Source organism: Dermacentor albipictus, unplaced genomic scaffold (genome assembly GCF_038994185.2).
Source record: "Dermacentor albipictus isolate Rhodes 1998 colony unplaced genomic scaffold, USDA_Dalb.pri_finalv2 scaffold_131, whole genome shotgun sequence".
Taxonomy (NCBI): Eukaryota; Metazoa; Arthropoda; class Arachnida; order Ixodida; family Ixodidae; genus Dermacentor; species Dermacentor albipictus.
In genome coordinates this window covers 102,034-123,938 of record NW_027225685.1, presented here as the reverse complement: position 1 = coordinate 123,938, position 21,905 = coordinate 102,034, and the positions used below count along the sequence as shown (strand labels likewise).

At 46.1% G+C, this 21,905-nt stretch overlaps 1 protein-coding gene across 2 annotated transcripts in view; it reads left to right on the top strand.

Annotated features, from left to right (window-relative positions):
• The window catches only part of LOC139053469 (uncharacterized peptidase C1-like protein F26E4.3), a 46,895-nt gene that overhangs the window by 6,678 nt on the left and 18,312 nt on the right, over positions 1-21,905 (top strand). For both annotated transcript variants that reach the window (XM_070530445.1, XM_070530446.1), the window contains exons 3-5: positions 15,279-15,342; positions 18,327-18,431; positions 21,321-21,411. In XM_070530445.1, coding sequence (XP_070386546.1) covers positions 15,279-15,342; positions 18,327-18,431; positions 21,321-21,411 — 260 coding nt within the window. The remainder of the gene's footprint in view (positions 1-15,278; positions 15,343-18,326; positions 18,432-21,320; positions 21,412-21,905) is intronic.

Sequence of the window (21,905 nt, the reverse complement as noted above, 5' to 3'; positions counted from 1 at the left end):
AGCGGTCGCCCGAAGAATTGTGGAGATGAGCATACGGCGTCTCTTCTGTTGGAGTGACGTCGCGATCTTTAGTTTGTCTTCGACGGAAGGATACTTTTTTTCCTATCTTACGCGACTATGAGCACCTTCAGGCATGTGGCTTTCTGCGCTAATTACTACCAGCCCACGCACGATGGCCGCTTCGGAGAATGCGGACAACTGGTATCTGTTTGTTCACAAACGTTCTAGGCGTATACTTAAAAGACCAGTGTCGCGGGCGTTAGTGGTGGGTTTCCTCGTTTTCTCCGTGCTATTAGCGGGGATTCGTTTCGTGTAAGTATGTACAAGCGATATTCGTATCCCACAGGTGTCCTAGGCTAATGTAAACAATGCACATGCGCCTCTCCTTTACAGTGCTGTTAAAAGTAAACCAAAGGCTTCCACGGCCGTCAGAGTCTGCGACGCCTCATCTTTGAGCGTCGCAGTCACAATGCGCGGTTTCTTTGCTACCTTCCCAATCGGAATGACCGCGACGCTCAAGCGACTTTCGTGATGCGGCGTGTAAGGACACGCCTTCACGTCACGGCACTCCGTACAGAGAAATTACGCTTCACTCCACTACGTTAAGTGCCGAAATCGCTGCAATGCATATAATCAACTCCTATAGGTATATAAGCCGCCATCACGTTTCTTAAAATAAGCCAGATCTGTCTTGGCGCTCTTTGGCCATATCTGGCCCTTGCGCCACTAAACAACACGTATTCATTCATTCAAGCCAGACATCCGGCACTCACCAGATCAATATTTCGACCCCTCTCTTGTTCGCGACGTACCAAAAAAATAAAAAATAAAGAAGCGATAAGCAGACTGCCACGTCTAGGTAGAGCGGCTCTGAGGGCGCCGGCCTTGACTCCAGACGACCGGTGACGCCTGAATGCAGCAGCAGACCGACTTCCCCTTCCTACGTCGCACGAGCCCGCAATCAAACAGCGCCGGGTCAGTGTGCCACCACACTTGAGGCTTATCGAGCTCTTCTCACCCAGAGCACAAAGAACCCGTACACATGTGATCAAAGACGCCGACGAAGACGAACTATATACGAACCACGGCGACGTTGGAAGCACGCGGAGCACTCCACCCAAGCTCGCGCCATGTGCTCAGTGGAGGCGCAACACAGCAAGGTTCAAAGCACTCGATACACGCGTGGGTCAGGTAGTATAGTAAGCCTACGTGCGCCGCCGTGCGGTGGTCGAGAACCGATACTCAGTCTTTCGCGGAAATGCTTCGTCGCCGCGCTATCTCCTGCCTCTTGTCGGTCAACTAAGCTGAGAGAGCGTAAAGATGACTTATACACGCTTTACGGGCACTGTACGTGTTCCATTGCCTCTTGAGACAGCTATTCCGATAGACCTTTTACTGGTCGCTCCTGATTGAAAATTGCATTTGTTTTTTTGTCGGTTCTCAAGGGCTGATACATACATACATACATACATACATACATACATACATACATACATACATACATACATACATACATACATACATACATACATACATACATACATACATACATACATACATACATACATAAAGAACTAACTTTTGAAATTTCTTAAATTCCATATATTATTTAACCATTAGAAAAAACAAGTTATCAAATCCTTGGTAATCGATATGACTCCAAAAACTTCTGCATTGCGGGTGTTGGTCACCAAGGGCACAAAACCATGCCTTCAGGCAATCTTTGTTGTTGTGAGGATGGCTTCCTGTTGGACCCCCTTTCACCAGCGTCTCCTCTGTAATAGTTCATCGTTTAGGCCCAGATAGTCAGGTGTTTACATGTTAGGAATGACGCAGTGTAGAAATTTTTCAGGCAACCACTTTTGCATCATTTAGGTCATGTGTGTATTCGTAGAGTCTTAACAGGGACTTGAAATTTCATGCGGAAAGTGCGCAATGGTGGCATTCACGAGGAAGCCAATGTCTGGTTACGGCGTATCTATTAACGGACAACTTATACCATACAGCAGAAGTCACAGGTTCTTGGGAGTCGTAATTGACAGAGACCTGTCTTGGACTCCGCACGTCAATTACGTGAAAAAGCGGCTGACTGCTATCTGTCACCTGTTCAGGTTCCTTGCAGGAAAAAGTTGGGGAGTATCTGTACACGCTATGCTACAGCTGTACATCGCGTTGTTCGTTGGATTCCTGCGATACAGCCTGCCTGCAATATCCAACACCTGCAAGTCTAACCTGCGTACGATACAGAGCATTCAAGCCCAAGCCCTTAAGATATGTCTCGGCTTACCACGCAGTGCATCGACGGCTGAAACCATTGCCCTTGCGCAGGATTACCCAATCAAGACGCACATTACCGTTGAGACAATGCGTATGCATCTCAGGCATTACGCTAGGACCCCTTCTCACCACTTGGCGGGCCTCACTGCTGCAAGGCCCTGCTCGACATTTAGCGGCATTGTCAGTGCACCTCGTGCGTCGTTTACTTCAGGGTACGCACCTGCGGCCAAGCCAGCGTTACCTCCGTGGTGTTTGAGCCGTCCAGAAGTACATCTAATGATTCCAGGACTACAGAAGAAGACAGATCTACCGGCCCCTGCTCTAAAACAGCTGAGCTTACTTCTTCTGCATGAAAAGTACAGCAACCACGTCCACATCTATACCGATGGATCAACTACGTCGTGCAGTTCCGGTGGTGCCGTGGTGGTACCAACGCGAGGAATGACACTGCGCTTCAAGACATCGCATGTCACGACCTCAACGGCGGCAGAACTAACGGCCCTGCGTCGAGCACTGGAATTCATTGAATCTGAAAGAGCTAGAAAATGGGCTGTGTTCTGTGATTCGAAACCGGCATTACAGTGCACGCAGTCAGTTCTTCGACACGGATGCCATGACCAACTGACATACGAAATCGCGAAACTTTGCCATGATGTCCAACAAAAAAAAAATGGCTGTGGCTTAGGTAAGGTTAAGCCCAGGATGCGAAGCATACTAGCCTTTATTTTAGTTGTGGAATCACTGTTTAGCCTGGTGAACTGCTGTTGCTTGGCTATATTTGGTTCGGCTAGACGAAGAAACAACTCATGCATTACTGCTTCGACTTCAAGAGTGGAACGCGACAGCGTTCCCGTCGACCCGCCAAGGGGTGTAAGACAATGGGCTACAGGGCAGCGACTACGCGCCCCGCATTGGACGCGGTGAGCGTCGAGCAAAGCAGCGTTCGGCGCGGCAACGAAATGTGCGCCTGAGCAAGAGACGCACGCCTTAGAAACAGCTCGTTTCTAAGGCAACACCGCATTCACTAGAGGCGCTTTTGTACCGCTTTGAAGCATCGTACTCGTGGCTCAGTGGTAGCGTCTCCGTCCCACACTCCGGAGACCCTGGTTCGATTCCCACCCAGCCCGTCTTGCAAGAGTTGAGCCAAAGCCACTTCTCCTCTGTCGTGACGTCACGGTGTCACGTGGTTTCAAGGCGACACCGCCGCGCCTGAGGAGCTGGGTTGAGCTCTCGTAATATGCTTCGCATAAAAGGTCACGAGGTCGTTTTTCAATGGGTACCTGGCCATTGTGGGATCAGTGCAATGATTCCGCCGATAACGCTGCTCGTACAGCACATCATGAAGAGCAGAGCGTTCCAATTCCGCTTTCGAGGACAGACGCCGCTAGGCAGCTTCGACACTTGGCACGCAGTCTCACACTGACTGAGTGGAACTCGCCAAACTTACGACTACATCGACTAAACCCCTCCCTGCAACTCCGGCCTCCACTCGGACTTCCTCGACGTGAAGCTACGCTTCTCTGTCGCCTTTGGTTAGGAGTTGCCTTCACAAAGGCATACTCTACATTAATTGGAGTGACCTACAGTGGAGCATGCGAGGTCTGTGACACGGAAGAAAACATCGACCACCTGCTGTGCCACTGTCCACGATACACCCCTGAGAGACAAGAACTTACCAAAGCTTTTCAAAAACTGGACAATCGGCCGCTTTCTGTGCAGGTGCTGCTGGAACACCGCCCCCATCGCCCGTCGCCCATAAAGCGGTGAAGGCACTTTTGTGCTTCTTAAGGATGACGGGCTTGTGCGACCATTTGTGACTATAATTGCAATTTCTGTAAGGCCACACACGTCAGCGAACTCACTGCAATTTCCTTCTTTCCTTCCCTCCGCTCTCTCCCTGTTATCTTTGTTTTCCCCCTTTCCCGTTCCCCCGGTGTAGGGTAGCCAACCGGACGTGATTCTGGTTAACCTCCGTGCCTTCTTCTTATCTCTTTCCCTCCTTCCCGTAGAGTCTTACTGGAAGATGTGTGGTAGCCCCCGTCACGAAACAAAATACATGTTTTGCCGCTACCTCCAGTACTTCAATATATGCAGCATGCACCTACTCTGAGGCCATCAGGGGTAAATAGGGGCCGTATGACGCGGTCATCATAGCTGGCAATTCTCAAGACCACGGTAGACAATGATAGCATGGCTTTCATAGCATTGGAAAAATCTGTAGGGATGGAAAAAAAATCTAATGCAAATGTTGGAATGTGTATGAAGTGAAGATTAAGTATAGTTGTAAATAAATGTTTAGGTGCACGTTAAAGAACCCCAGGTGGTCGAAATTTTTGGAGACCTCCACTATGGCGTGCCTCATAATCAGAAAGTGGTTTTGGCACGTAAAACCCCATAAGTAAAAAAAAAGGCTGTAAATAAATGTTTTTCAACTCCTGGCGTTGCATACAATTTTGTTTACTGTCATCGCATGCATTGAGTGATTTCATGGAACGTTCATGTTTATCGACCACGTAGGTCGCAACTTTAGTGTCATGTAATTTTTTAATGTTTAAGCGCTGCGCCGTTCGCAAGCTGTGTTGAAATGCAAGCACCAAATCAAGTGGATGCACAGTGCGAGACAAATTACGCAGCAATGTCACAAAGACGAAGGCGACGCATAACACTCGTTGACGAAGGAATGGTGATAACAAATGTATGCGTAGAAATTTACGAGAAATATCGGGCAACACCTACGGATTTTGTACATCTTGTACCGCAGTGGGACATGCGCATTCTGGTGGGTTGGCCAAGAGCAGGCACACCCCTAGTGGCACATACGGAATGGCTAAGTAAAAAAAAAAGTAAAGCATGTCAATCAATATATATATATATATATATATATATATATATATATATATATATATATATATATATATATATATATATATATTCAGTTTTTAGGTAGCATTATTAGAGGAACAGGGATGGCCAAGGATGGACACACGCGTAGGGCTAGATCAAAGTGTGCAATGTCTAAATCAAAGAAATCGAGGAATTCGTTAATCAAATTTCACCATTCCGTCAACAGATCGGCGTGCTTTAATTAGAACCGCCTGTGAGCCGACGTTACATATTCAGGTTTTATGCAGGAACACACTTTTTTTTTTTGGTTACGCGGATGAGAGTTCTGCGTATATGGTCAGAATACAAGGGGTACTTTTATATAACCTATGATTCACAAATGGATTCGGTGAGCGACCGACCCAGCTGACAGGCAGCCACACCAAACCCGGGAAAGCGGGCAAATAAAGCTTCGCTTAAAAAAAGAAAAAAATTATCGTGCTATGTTCCTGTCATCCACCACATAAGTCATACTTTCTTCGTCAGAAAAGAACCAAAGCATGCCGTGCTCCACGGCAGAGCGAGCGCCTAGGAGAAATGATGTCCACGATGCTTCGTCATCTTCTCGGGTAAACAAGTTACCCTATAGTTTAGCAGGGCTTGCAGCCGATGTGTTCGGAAATCACACGCCTCCTGGTGGTGCTCTCAACTCCCAATTTGTTTCGCAAGTGTCATTAACTGGCATACCATGGTCGTCATCGATGGCCAATCGTCATCGATATTGCATTTGATCGGCAATATCCGCTACTTGCTTGTTTGGCACTACTTTATTTTCCCCTTTGGGTAAATGAAGTTACGCGCCTTTTGTGAAGAGCAGCTCTTTTCCTTTCATCCTTGAAAACAAATACATTTTCCACACCCTGGAAAGCTGCAGTTTCCGAATCTTTGCTGTAAACGCCAAGTGTGCCGATAAAAAGAATACGTTTACTTTTGCTGCGTGACATTGGAGACTGTAACCTTATTGCGAATACTAGACAGACGAAATACAAAGGCCATAGGAGGCAATACAAGAGTAACATACGAATGTGCGCGTCTAAGGGAAGATATGGAGCTGCGTTCATCCGTGCTCAAATAATACATGTAACAGGGGGGCAACGTAACAGTATACCCTGCCCAATTCTAAGAATTCTATCACCAAAAGTCACCGCGACGGCATTACGAGAGCTGTAAAGGCAGGTTAATCAATGGAGAGTTTTAGAATACGGTACCCAACAGCGCCCTAGCGTTAAGGGGCGCGGATTCCAGTGTGGGCCCTTCGCGCTCTTTTTGTTCTCGCTACGCGTACCCTTGCCACGTCCTGTGGTTTTGGGTCATACAGGGTTTTGGGCGTCCACATCTAAAGCTCTCAAATGTCACGTGTCAGCAGCGGCACTGTGGCGCTACAGCAATAAACAGTCACTTATACTTAAACTGACTATTGGGCGAAAATATCGAAACCTCTTTAGCAAACAGTAAAGAGTAACGTTAACCTGATAATAATAATTAACTCCATACACTATGACAAAATCAGCTGAGTTTAGGAAATTTCGTCCCATTAAAAATTGGCAGAGAAAGAGAGAGATAAAATGCAAGCAAAGACAGGAAGAAGAAGGTTGGCACTCTACCCAAGCATATCACGGACCTACAAGAAAGATAACCCACAATTATGGGGATGCTTCGTGGGATATATATCAAACGGAGCGAACGTCAAATCTTTCTGTCAGCAATCAAAGAAAGTTATGTATCCATTCATACTTACCTGGCCCCTGCCCCCAGCAGGACGTGGATTTCAAGCGACGTGAGCACAGCTGTGCTTGGAAACCACCGGCAGGTTTGTAGAACGCCGCACAAGACGCCAAATTTGGAGCAGGTTTTGCGTGCTCGCTTTTATTAAAGTACTCGTGCGACGGGTTAATATTAGAAACTCAAAGGGCGGCATTGATGATAGCTTTGGTTCATCAACGCCTTTGCATCCGATATGAACTCGTAAGCAGGGTAAACTTACGGAAGGAACATAACCGCTAGGAAACGGGAAACGGTCTTGCAGCTTTATTTAGTTTTTTTTTTCCGGAAATTGCCGAATTCAACTCGCAGACGACAGTTTAGGTAAACACAATAACGCGAGGCAGAGAACATGGCTTCTTGGTGCGTGGCTGCGAGCGCTGTGGCAGCGACTCGAGTGAAAGAAGCCCATACGGAGCGGGGCATTCACTCCGTGGAACTGGCTGAGGTCAGCGCGTTGTGTCGAAGCGAGGGGGCGGGAGGGGGGGGAGGGGGCGAGGCGACGCCATAGTAAATAGCCTACGAGGCTGCACAGGCTCTGAGACGGATGGAAGGTCTCGAATGTAACAAACTTAAATGCGAGAAAACTGCGAGTGTCACATAAAAAAAAGAAATCGCCAGGGAGGGGAGGGGAGCAATCCAAAGCCCGAAGGACGCCACGTGAAGAAGGGGGCATGTGTACACGTAGATATCGCTACCTCTCAATAAGTCTAAGCGATAAATGAGTGCACGCGACGGCGTCACAAGAAAAGAAAGATTACAAAAAAAAAGTCATAGCGCGAGAATCCACCTGTTCACAGGAGAAGAGCAGAACTTTTTTTTTCTTTCTTGAAAGGCACTGCAGTCCGAAGGTCAGCAGCCCGTGAAGAGACTGCATGAACGCACAGGGATCGAAAGCTGGAAATCGAGCGTAAAGTGTGGGGTCTCACACGCACCACAAGTCACGAGCCGGTGCAATCTCAGAAGTGGTTCCAGACAAAGAAGTCCGAGGGGTAATAAGAACGGGTCCAAGCGCACGTCAGAGGAACGCCGAGATCACGACCAGCAGCTTGACAATATACAGGAAAAAGAAAGTATGCCATCAGTGTGCGGAAGATCTCTATATATATTTAAAAGCAGAGATGCTTGCCGGCGCAGATGTGTTTGCCTACATGCTGCTCTGGGTGCGATTCTCTAGCCAATCGAGCGAACCCCCTTTCTTCTCGTTCTTGCATAACTTGGGTCTCGAATACGGCAACATTGATGCTTTCAGTTAGCATGTGAGGGTTTATTGACCAGTTGCCTTCGCCCAGAAAGATCACGTACTCGTGACGCCTGCGGCAGAAAGGATGTTCCACATATGCCGCTAAAGTGAGTGGTGGCGCTGGCTAGCACTCCCAAGGTTAGTTCTAGTACTAACACACAAATACCCAAAGAACGTGGATGGGGAAACCAAGCCGCGGTAGCTCAATTGGTTAGAGAATCGCACGCGTAATGCGAAAACGTGAGATCGTTTCCTACCTGCGACAAGTTGTTTTTTCATCCACTTTCATTGCCATTCATTTATCATTTCTTTAATTCAGTTATTAAGTACAAGTAATTCCCTGTATGTTTTTCTTGGTGCCTTTTTTTTGCTTTTCGTGATATAACTTGAAGGTTGAAATTCAAGGTGGAGCAGTACACGCCGATGATTGTGGTCTTTCAGAAACGCGCATCTTGGTTGTACCCGTCCCACGGAGAAACAGTAGATATTGTAACAACAGACTACGTTCCGTATAATATACTCGCCGACTACGAATACCAGCGCCCAGATTTTCGGCAGAAGCTTCCACAAAATATGCTCGCAAACGGCCGTGGGAAATCTCGGCGATCGCCCGCATTTGGCAACGGACTCGTTTTTCGCATACTGATGGGCAGGCGTTAGTAAAATACGGAAATCCGTAGGCAACTTTCGAAAAACGCTTGCTCACAATTTATAAAATGTCCATATGTGCCACGAAACTAATCAGTAATTACTTCGTTAACGGACGCGTCGACAGCAGCAAAGTGCCTCAAACCTAAAATCCGAGAGGGAACAAGGGCCTGTATAGTAAAGAGTGGCAACGGATCGAGGTAAGCAAGCTACACAACCACATAAAACAGCACGATATAAATAGGCGAAGGAGATACAAGTTTAATCATAATGTAAAGTACTAAACTCGAAGCGGTTTGAGACTGCGTGATTCTCAGAATGATCTGCTCGAAAAGGAAATTTGCCGATGGCTATTCGTCTGCATGTAGCGCATGTAAATAGTCCAGAAAGTATTGAACACCTTCTGTTACAATGCAGAAGTATCCATATGCTAGAGGTAAATAAAGGCTCAAGTGCTCTGGCGAAGGTCTTAAGTTTTAACAATAGAAAGAGAAAGGTAAATGAATTTGCGCTGGAAAATAGTGAAAGGTCGTTTGAGTCGTCAGTTAGCCGACAGATAATAGCCGAGCGAGAACAAGCTTCACTTCTCCTTGTATCCCTTCTCACGCTTGTAATTATGGCAGCTGCCATATTGTTCTGACCGATGTTCTCCGGATCATTCCGATGCTGAACTGCTGACCAAACTTCGGGAAGCTGGTGGAATAATCTGACTAATGATGGCTTTTAGATCACGGGACTTCAAAGCGTATGTCGGCGCAGAGTAAGATGTGCGGCAGCGGCGGCCGAATGATTGCTGCGAGCAGAATTTGCTCAATAAAAAAAAAAAGAAGTGCTCTCGTGTCTAGTTCCTGCTTTTGCGGCTCCGAATTTTATTATGGATCATATGTGTGAATATTTAGCAGAGACTGGATCAGCGCTTGTGAAGTGCATCCAAAGTACTCAAAATATATTCCAGATAATACTGTAAAAACGCTTCACTTTCGCGCAGCTTCCACTTATGCGAGTTTTGATGAGGTAAATATCGGGAAATTAGGGGAACTTCGCTTTGAGGAAGACATATAAACACTGTGCGGAAAACATAAAATTCGTTTCGCTTTCTAGTTTTGCTATATGCACCCACAAAACATGGCGCGTTCACTTTACTTGGCAGTACAAGCTTGCGCTACGTCAAAATTAAGATTATGTGCAAAAGAAGTAAGATTGTGCACTCATGCCTATGAATTTTGTGTAGGTAAGCCTATGCCTCCCGCGAAAGGGAAGTGATGCGTGCAAAGTCATGCATGATAAGCAAGTGTTGCCGAAGTGCCACGCATAAAAGGCTGAACAGACTGCATTGTTTTGGAAAAGGCCAGAAAGTGTAAAAGAAACAACAACAACGACGACGACGACGTTTTTGCTACCCAAGTTTTTTCTAGCCACGAATATGCCCAATTTCCACGATTGGAGAGCGAAATTATATATATAATCTTGAAATATGTTTCTGAACTGTACAATATGCTCTATCTGATGTCCCTGGCACTCGAGTGAACTAAGGTCTTCTGAAGTAAACCACTTTTCGTTATGCTGAATGGTTTTCACAAAAAGGAACCGCATGACACAGCTTCAAACTGGAATTAACTGACAAAATTCTAGAAGAAATAACATATTGTATCGATTCAGTGCAAAGCAAATAGAAAAAAAGAAATTGACTCGCCATCCAGGCCCTGTGAAAGTGGATGCCCAGCGCAGCTGTTGAAAACCACCACTACAGCTGATAAGAGGGTTATGCGATGCTTTATTGCTCTAGACTAATGGTAGTAACGGTAATTTTGACAGCTCGTCACCGCTGGTCGTATTGTCGTTTCTTTTCCTTTTGCCGCTCCTTGTATTCACGCTGCTTGTAGGAACTCCTAACTATGCGTTGCCCACGCATAGCGTTGCTGCAACAACCGTGAAATCAGTTGCTAGGCTGATTCTTCTCTATATGAAAGGCTAGTGACGTCACTACTGACTTCGCAAGCTAGCGTCGCCGCGACAGCTTGCGCAGCAGTAATCTTTACCGTGAAACGTTTGCGAGAAGCCAGCGCTATATGCTTCGCATTGTTGTCAGGAGTGCCTTATCATCAATTATGTGGTTCGAATGCTTGTTCCCTATTGGAAGGAATGCTGCGCTGTATGTTGTATGCGCGATACCAAAAGAATGTATACACTTTTCGCTTCAATCGCTAAAGCTTTTCGTTATTTTTTTTTTCGTGGGGACGACGCCGCGAAAGATGTCGACCAACTAGACGCTAACAACTTCACTGTAAAAAAAAGAAGGAAAAAAGGTTATCTAAATTATACTCGTCACAGCATCAATCAGTTATGAGGTGGGCGCGGTTTATGGTCTGCACCTGCTGTTGGACCGCGCCCATCATACTTCCTCTTAAAGCTGGATGCTGACGAAGCCATAGAATGGCTAAACTGCCAACAGCCAATACAGCGCGACGGTGGGACTGCCTCCAATGCTATAAAAAATAATTGAAAATTTTCTGTTAATTAGTCTTCTGAAATTCACGTTATTAGTGCAAAAATATGTACCTCTTCCCTAGGAGCCCTTCTGTAAGAACGCCACGTTCGCTGCGCTCATAGGTATTTCTAAAATAAAAGAAAATTGTATAGCATAAAAACACAGCATGTACAGGTGAGACAGTACATCTAATTCACTGCTAATCATCTGATTATAATGCTAAACATCTCATTCACATGCTAATCAATCTTGCAGACTCTGCAGGTAGTGCCACGTCAGTAGCCCAGGATGTACCCATTCTTTGTTCTCTCGTGTACTTAATCAGGCGATCTACTGAAAAAAAAAATACAAAGGAAAGCTATATGCAAGCATGCTTATTCGAGAACAGCGCCCTTGGAACGCTTCGGCACAAGCGTTCTCACGTTAAACCAGAAGCGAATGATAGTCGTCGCAACGTAACATAACACGCACATAAGGTTGACGCACCATACCGTCTGTCGAGATGACAGCAGACAATACAACCGATGACATTGAGGCAGATGTAACCGCACACGTCGCTTCGGTTACGTCATCGAAAGGTTTCGCGGCGCGCTGAGAGCAGTCTGTCTGTGTGCTCTTTTGAAAGCCGTTTAGCGAAAGGATATCCTTGTTTGTTCGTCGTTTTGTCATGGAGAACGACGAACGACTACCACTGTTTCGTTTGAGATTTTTTAACGTGGCACCCGGTTTTCATTTCTTTTCATTTTATTTGGTTTAGCGTCAGCTTGCGCAAGCCTTGCTAGTTTTTCTGTTTTTGTTTCGTTGAGTGTTGCATGAGGTAGCTGTTGTTCCTCTTGTAACTAATATGCGTTCCCCCCTCACCTAATACTGCAACCGGGGAGCCTGTGAGGTACGTAAATGAATACACGAATGTATATCCCGTTTATGGCCAGGGCACTGTTTGGCAAGGTACCGGAAAAACTGTGATCCACGCAAACTTGCTGTTTAAGTCCGCATACACGAACGAGATTGCATTTCCACGTCAAAGTACTGTCAACCTTCGAAATGGAGTCAGTTCATAGACTGTGTGGGCATTACCGAACAAAGCGACTCGTATAGTGACCAAGGTCTAATGCTGCTACAAGACAGCAATAAATAATTCTGATTCCGCGTTGTTCGTCGTCCACTTTGTCGAACTTACGATTTTCAATGTCGCACCAAACCTAACCGCTGGCAGCAGTGAAGTGCATCTACCACTGACGACTGACCCCCGTAGCACCTCGAATCATGACACCGAGCACAGCAGGGAGCTCGCTCGATTTATGAGGCACCAACACTGTTGAACGCGCACAGAGAGTCGCCTCGTGCGACAGGGTCGCGTACTCAGTTTGGGTGAGTAGGGTGCACGGAGAAAAGTTGGCGAAATGTGCAGATGTTCTTGGTGCGCCTAATGGGAAATTAGGCTTCTCTCGCGGGATAAAGCGAGCGAAAAGTTAATGTCGTACGAAAGTGGCCTGCATCATAAACTGCCAGTCCTGACTTTAAGACGTCGATGGTCCTCAAGGATGGAAAAGCAGAATCTGTGTTTTCTGAGTCGCCTTCCATCTGAGTGCCTTCAGGTGCGTCGATGATTGCTTTTTTTCGTGCTCTTCTTGCTCACTCGATCGAACCTTTCGATTGGCTGATTCCCTTCATCCAACTCACGGAAGAGGAAGAGATTGCGTTTACTGGTGGCTCGTGTTTTTTCCATGAGAATACATGGTCATCTCGAAGTAAGTGTTCTTCCGGTAGCTGGATCCGCGTCACCGACATTTCAGTGTGTTTTTGCTTGCGTTTGCGCTCCTTCTCTTGTCGCCGTATATTTCAGTTATACTCTTGTCATTGCATAAGCGAGTGAACGAAGTGGCATGTACATGCTGCTGTGACGTGGTGCCTTGCAGTTCTTGTCAATGGATTAAAACAGCTAGCTTGCCAGTGCGAGGCGCATTTGCAGCGAAGCAGACTTGTAGGACGAGAGGGCGGAAGCCCGTAATGAATGAGACACTCTGCCGTGGTGCCCGCTCGAAGCCTATCGCGCGCGCCTTGCAGGGTGCGTTGTTCCGTTCTCATGGTCGCCCCACGTGCCCGAGCCGCTCTCGTTGCCAACAGCCACGTCGCTCGTGGTGTTTCTTTTTTTTTTTTATCGCGGTGCAGCAGACGACAATTAGCCGACGACTGCGGCCGTTGCAACCGGAAGTACGCACGCCGTCTGCTTCCGACGCCCACAGGGCACGGGCGGGCGAAGTATATTATCGGACGAGAAGTCCGCTGTATTAGAGGAAGTAAGATTTGAGACAGCCCATCGGTAGTAATGGGACCTAGAAATTGTCGAGGGAAACCAACTATGCATAAGCGAGCACTGGGTTCCTTTGGTGACCCCGTTATCGTGTTCTGGCTCCCTGTCCGACCGCAACCGTCCTCCCTACGCGTCGACTACGAATGTGGGTACACTTCGCAACAATGTCTGCCCTCCCTCTTGCCGAAGTCAAAATTGAATATCCGCTCTGAGCACCGGAAGGCTAGAAAGTGTAGCGCTGCAAAGCAAAGCTCTTCTTTTGGAAAAAGAAAACGACTCAAATTCGAAAAATATATTGCGACAACAGTGACGTCACGTCGCTGTGCCGGCGCTGGCATTCTGGAGCGAAATTCATAGGTTCGTAATTTCCTTCTTTAATAAGTAACTGTTGAGAACGGAGCTAAGCGAAAAATCTTGGGGCTTTTTCTTGCTCAAAACCACGACATGATTACTACTCCGGAAATATTTTGACCACCTGGGCTTTCGTTTTCGTTTTTTGGCCGTGCACTTTATTCTAAATGCACGAGCATTTTCGCATTTCGCCTCCATTGAAATGCGGCCAGTCGCGACCTCGGCCTCAAGCTCAGTAGAGCAACGCTATCAGCCACTAGGATATCGCGGCGGGTATGACGGACTTTTTAAAGGATGTTTCTGCCTGAACCGATTTAAAGAGTACAAGGATTCTTGGCGAGTTGGTATTCAGTATCGACGAAGAACAGCGCGATACACAAGAGACGAGTAAGAATTACGACACGAGCGCAGTGTTTTAGGGCTGCTTTTTATTATCGACTATAACAGGGATGATAACAACGCCGCATCAGACAAGCAAGTTCAGGCGCTCACAGTAGAGTGGGTCCCCATCAAACAAAGTCATATATATATACTCATATCACAAGAAGCCAACAAACACTGACACGAAGGACAATATAGGAGAAATTACTTGTGCTTAATAAATGAAATAAAGAAATGATAAATATAATGGAAATTAAAGTGGCTGAAAAAACAACTTGCCGCAGGTGGGAACCGAACCCACAACCTTCGCATTTCGCGTGCGATGCTCTACCAATTGTGGGTTCGGTTCCCGCCTGCGGCAAGTTGTTTTTTCATCTACTTTAATTTCCATTATATTTATCATTTCTTTATTTCATTTATTAACCACAAGTAATTTCCCCTATGTTGTCCTTGGTGTCAGTGTTTGTTGGCTTCTTGTGATATGATATAATATAATATGATATATATATATATATATATATATATATATATATATATATATATATATATATATATATATATATATATATATATATATTATGTCTAACAATCTACTATGAAGATGCGAACATATATGACTTTTTATATGTAGTTACATGCCTCATATGGGATTATTGAATAGGGTGGTTATGGGAACATATGGATTTTTTTTTCGACAAGAACGTCGCCAATTTTGCACCATGCGATATAATGAAATGCTCAACTTCCGAGCAGTTTGTGAGCTTATCTGGTTGCGTGCGTGTCCAGGCTACGTAAATACTGAACTTTTTGTCTCATAGCATGGTCCGTAAACTTTTGAGGCCGATTTAAGTCAGACATCTCTTCCACGTTTCATCTCACCGGCCACAGCGTCCGCGTCACAGTACGATTACATTGCCTTGTTCACTGTGCAGAGTGCATCGTCGACGGTGTGCGGTACTACGAGAACCAGACGGTCAACGTCGACTGCAACAGATGGTAAGAGTACCCTCACCCACTCCCTTCGGCTTCTGCAGAAGTTTCTGGTTCATGCTACGCGAAAAATGAGACTTCGTTTTCTCTCAACAAATATTCGTGCGGATATGAACACTAGTTTGACCTCCGTGCAGCTTGTGATGAGTTACAACGTTGCATAGCGCCGTACGCGTACAGTAGCCTGGAGCCAGTTGTGAGCACGCGGGTAGAACCACTTAGAGAGTTTTAGCGTGCCTGGTATTCCAGCAAGGCTTTATGCGCATTGCCGGGTTGGCGGAGGCGTAAACGTGAGCTGCCGGCGTGGTGACGCCACTCACCACTCCGCGGCCGCTAACGTTTACACCTCCGCCGACCCGAAAATCCGACTAAGCTTTGCCGGAATACCAGACACGCGAAAACTCTCTATTATTTATTTACCCCCGACTACAACTTTACAGCGTTATGCAGCGCTAGAAAGAGCACGCTAAAATCAACACATAGGAGGTGTGCATTGACGTCATCGAGAGCGCCATTTTTTGTTGAGCCAGCACGTCAAAAAGATGTGCATTATCTCGATCCGCTTATCCTCAGCACAGTGGAAGCTGTGAACAGTGAAGCGCAATGGCGTACAGTGACGTCACGTGAATGCCCCGTATAAAGGTAAAGCTACTGTTAACTTATACGAACGAATTTTCATACACAGTGCTTTGAAACGTTAGATGCAATAGCATATATTCTTTTAAAATAAAAGAAAAAAAGTCTTTCTCTTAGCTTCGTGCAGGTGGGAATAACAAACAATGCATCAAGAAAATCTCAGAAACAAGGTAACTCGATGATTCACTGCAGTAATCGCAAATTACATATAACACTAAACCAACGACGCTAAAATACCCTAATGGAAAATTTCTTTAACCCATTCTGTAAATACTTTCCTATATGTGTCTGGCCATATTGCTTATTTACTTATTTATTTAGTTCCTATATTGCTATCGAAATTTCTGTTTTGTGTTGTTGGTGTTCAACGTGCATGTTGTGTGCTCTGCCGTGCATGGTGGGTAGCGTGACAGGTGTCCTACTTTTGTTGACTATGTTGGTTGCCTTTATGGATCCGAATCAGTATTGTTATTGCTCATATAACATTTTATCTGCGGAAAGCAATGGCACGGTTCGTATGTCTTCATATCAGTCTTGATACATAAGCGAATAATACCTTTCGGAGAGCTATTAGTCCCTTGCAATTTATTTTAGCAGTCGTTCTCCATACCAATAAGTTAAAGCATATGGCTGTGAGAGAAACAGAGCATGGTAATGTTATTGTTTTAGACATTATGGAATGAAATTTTAGATTCTAATGAGAACAGCAGCGATCTTAGGTAACTCGCTGATAAGGTGGTTTTAGATGAGCATTATGTGTCAGTTTTGCACTGAAATATAATCATAAAAACGTGTATTTCAATAGCGACGCTGTTAAATGTAATTTAAGCTCCGTCTTCAACTCTTTTTGTCGGGTGTATGAGGTAAAATATGTTGCCTTGTTAGAACGTAATGGAAGCCTGTATTTCCTCGAACACTTTGAAAGTAATTTCATAAAAAAAGTATTTAAAATCGCTGCTGGCCACTTCATTGCATTCCAGTGGTTTCCAGGACATTGCGGTCTTCACGGAAATGAGATGACGGATGAAACAGCCCGCAGGGGCTCTTGAGTACAAGAAATACGTAAAGATGTGTTATACAAAAAAGTGACGCATCGGCGATGACAAAAAGTCATGCTTGTGTGGAAAAGAAGCGCGCCTGGACCCAACATGTACCCCAGCGTACATTCCTTCACTCGATAGACCCGGGATAGGGATCGATAACTACGCCTAAACTTCCCCGGTGCCAAGAAAACAGTATCATCGTCTTCGCCTGAACGCTGCATTTGTGAAGTTACTTGTGCCGACTTGGGCAATCTACCAATCACTGTACTGCAACAATTGTGGTGGCACAGAAACAATAGAGCGTTTCCTGTTAGAATGCCCAGCCTATATAAGTGAAAGAAAGTCACGTGAAAACAAAGTGGACAAAATTAGTCAGGCACCACTAACGCTTAGAATCACATGAGGTCCTACGCCTTGTCTTTCGAAGCAGTGGTTGGCTTTAAGCTTGCTGTTTGCTGACCTTCAAGATATTGGTTTGCTTGGCAAGCTTTCAGAAATTGTTTTATATACACATTAGAAGGAAGAAACTTAATTTTCACATCGCCTTCTTTTGAATGAAACAGAGGGAACATGTGTAAATACTAAGTCTACCTTTTCTCTCTCACAATTGTCTTTTTTTTCTTTGTCTTCCGCCCTCTTTCTCTCAGGGCCTTTCAATCCCTCTTCTATGCAAGTAGCATGTGGGCGACATTACACACGCCAGGAGAATTCTCTGCCGTTTCAATAAACGGCTTTCTCTCTCTCTCCCATCTCTATTTAGAATCAGCTTACGTTCAATTGTGCTATCGGCTAAAAACATACGTTTTCATTTTTTACCTTTCTTTGTCTTTCACCAGATGAGATTCTTGGGGGGGGGGGGGGGGGGGCATGGGTTTCAATGGACAATTGCCCAAGAATGGTACAGGACTAGATTGTTCTATTAGTCTATGAAATTTGCAAGCAATCCTGTGACTCCAAGTCCGATTAGGTAAATCAGGCGCAATGGGAGAGCGCTTGACGAAATCCGCATTGAAGGTGATATAGACATCATGACGATAACACCTGTGTTATCTCTCAATGGTCGTTGAAAACTATTGCTTTTGAACTCGTCGAGCTCGTTATATATACAATCGTATCGCATCGTAATCGAGGGACAAAGCAACCATTTCGGGCAAAGAAAAGGGAAGGCAAGTATTTCAATTGTATAAAAGGCATGTTACACTGCGCAATCGTTCACAAAGATAAGTGAGGTCGAAAGACCCACGGCCTATAAGCCGCACTTTCAATTCCACTCGTCCATGATTTGCGCTCGCCGTTCTTCCTGTTCGACAGCACCTGCCGCAGAGTGTCGGACCGCCACGCCCAGCTCCAGTGCGAAGACCGGGTGTGCATCAACAGGCCGGAGCTGATCAGGCAGATCAACGAGGGCAACTTCGGGTGAGCCCCACTTCGCCTTCAACTTTTTCGCCCGTGCCATGCCTGCTCGCCCTCGCACTCGCACGGTCGGTTGCACCGTCTTCTTGAGCCTAACGAAACATTCGAGTGGTCGCTTTGGAGCGCTCTATAGAGCGCTCTACGTGGTGCGTTTTGCATTCGTTTGGTGCAAATCGAGCGCTCGGGACGCATCAGCCCGGTTCATTCGGAGCGCCGCGCTCCAGCAGGGAGCCTTCGGATGCGCTCCCGTACCTTTAACCTGAGCGGGCCGCTGAGATCCCCCAGAAACGCGATCACTGGCTACTCCGACTGCTCTCGGAGCAGCTAGCACGTTCGGCCGGTGCAGGCTTTCTTCTTTTGACACCAATCTCCAGCGGGCTCCGCACCGCTACAAACCGAGTTGGTTGCGCGGATAGGAACCAGCTCGAATGCATGCCACTCGTGTATGTATACGTGTGCCGCTCTTTCAGTGTACTTCGTGTAAGCGCCGGTCTTTTAGAATTTCAACCACGCGATAAGCAGCCTCCGTTCTTATGTTTTTCATAGTGCACCACGAACCGACTTGGACAAGGGTGGGCGCTTGCAGGCGACGTCAGATAAAACGATGTCTCAAGTTTTGCGCGCGACAAGATAATTTGTTGTAGGCGCGGCGAAAGATGGACAGACCAAAAGACCAAAGTATGCCCGTTTTTACGAGGTCTGTCAATCTACACACCGAGGTTTAGGCGCCAAGCGGAACGCTGTGAGGTGCAACCGAGTTGAACAACTTTACAGCGAGTAGCGAAATCGAGTTGCTGATTGAGTTGCTAATTGGGTTGCAGTTGAGTTGCACTATTCGCAACTCAATTGCGAGTATGTGGCGCCATTGGCCGTCTACTTTTTATTGTGTTCTGTTTGACGCCACGATTAATCTACACCAACAACTCTAAATTGAGTTCCTAATTCACAGTCACAGCGATGCACCTATCACTGCACTGCAATGACTGTGGATGAGTTCTTTCCTTCTTTCCAAAGTGTGTTATAATCAGCTTCGACAGATGTACGCAAGAGATCATCAAGGGAGGCAAAAACCATAATTAGTATGGAAGGTCCTATACGCGTGTCGGTACAGCATCTGTCTTACTGTGGCCTAAAGACAATGTATTTTTAAAATGTAGCAGAAAGACAGACAGTTGAGCGTTACGAGGCTTTGCTATGATGTTACCCTCGGAAAAAAAATGCAACAAAGTTTAATTGCTAGCTTATGCGCTTCCCTGTGTGAGCTTATGAGAACTTCGTTCGTTGCCAGCGTCTATTGGCGCCTCCCGGTGCCGGCCAAAGTCACTTCAAACGAAAGAAAACAATTAGGCCTCGCTTGACGAATGACAGCTTGTCGATACCGCCCATCCTCCGAGAGTCATATCCGTCAGCGCTGTCACTTGGCACGGCACTGTTACAGCGTGCCGTCACTCGAACCCCGTTGTTCACGGCGTCTCACGTAGCAAACCGCCTTCAGCTCCGTACAGCAACATGCTTGTGACGCAGCAACGTTTGCCTAAAAGGAATCGCCACAACGTCGCTCGAAACACCGGCGGCCATATTGCCCATGTTTCAGGTTTATATTTCAGGCTTATCGATCAATTTCACGTAACTGCAAACACTGCATGAAAAAAAAAGTTGGCAAAGAAAGTCCCGAAGTTAAAGGTAAAACTGTCTGTGGTTGGGATATAACTTGCAAGTAGCTTAAAGAAGTCAAATGGTCTCTAAAGTAAGGCATTCTTTCTGATACGTACCGAGATACGTTGGGGTTGGAGGGATAGTAGTGGTACGAGAACTTTGACTACGCCACTGCTGCCGCAAAGGATGCCTGTAGAGTTCATCATAATCATAATCGTCGTAATCAGCCTATCTTTATGTCCACTCCGGGACGAAGGCCTCTCCTTGCGATCTCCAATTACCCTTGTCTTTACCTGCAGATTTCTTAATTTCATCAACCCCACCTAATCGTCCGCCATCATCAATTACGCTTCCCTTCTTTTGGAACCCATTCTGTAACTCTAATGATCCACCGGTTATCGGTCCTGTGCCTGTAGTAGTAGTCCTTAATGGGCTAAATTGAAATAGTAAAAAAAATGTAATTTTATTTTTTTTATCGTGACAGAAACATAAATTTTCTGCATGGCGCAGAATGGTTAGTTGGGCTACCTGGTCGATGTTCATCGTTGAAGTAATTATTACTCAGCACGACAAGGTTAAACACGGACAGAGAAAAGAAAGATGCCACAAGTGCTGAACTCCGAACTAAGCTTGTTGAGAAAAGAAAAAAAAGAAAAACGAAAGATATAATTCATACACATACGAATAAAATGGTCCCGGCACGTGCGCAAGAGAACACGGATCATTTCTTTCCTGTTTGATTGTCTCTTGGATACCTAGCTGCAGAGAGGCTGTGAGTGTTGCTTTGCGCATGTGCCACGATCATTTGACTGGCAGGTCTATGGATATACGTTCTCCCGTTTTCTTTTCAACGTAAGCTTAGTTGCCAGTTCAGCGATTTTGTTGTATTACTTTTCTATTCTGTCCGTGTTTAACAAGTCTGGCGCGCTGAGTGTTACTTCGACGGCATAAATACTCTACTATAGCATGTGGGTTGACGAGACATACCCCTAAAGCTATTCCTAATGTTCGCCGTTAAAGTCCCCGATGGCACTATGCCCTCAAAGTTGTTTTGAACACCGGTACAGCGGTAAAGCGGAGGAGCCAGCGGGTGCCACACGTTACACCATGGCACCGGCAGCGAGTGCGCGCATGCGCTCTGAACCACGATCCCCTTTCGCACGTTACTTGCGCCGCATGATTACCAGAGCGAACGCGACGGCGCAAAGTGACCTGGCTGTTCTCGACCTCTCGCAGGTGGAAGGCGACAAACTACTCGTTCTTCCAAGGCAAGCTCCTGGACGAAGGCATCCGCTACAGGCTCGGCACCCACCAACCAGAGAGACCGGTAAGCTCAGACAGTGCTGTTTTCTTTTTTTTGCAAGTTTACCGATAAACCACCTACGATTACTGTCTGCGTATGCGCGTTTATGGTCTCCACATGTAAGGATTTCCTCGCCAGTACTTTAATAAATAAAAAACATTCAACGGGCTCCTAATAAGAGGCAGAGAACTTGTCGCATAGGACTTTCGAGTAAGCCTCCTCTCCCCTTTTCTCAAGTTGAGCAAGACGTTAGTTGATCGTCAGTCTTGATCTCATATCTTGTCCGAGTGCTTCTTTCTTTCTTTCTTTCTTTCTTTCTTTCTTTCTTTCTTTCTTTCTTTCTTTCTTTCTTTCTTTCTTTCTTTCTTTCTTTATCTCTTTCTTTCTATGGCTGACGCACTCCGCCGCGCCAGTGCTGAAGGCCTAATGCACCAGCCGCGATTTGTGAACGGCTTGGCATCGCCATGGTCCTCATTGGGCGTGGCTTCGAAAACACGGAGGAAGGAAAAAAAAGGCTA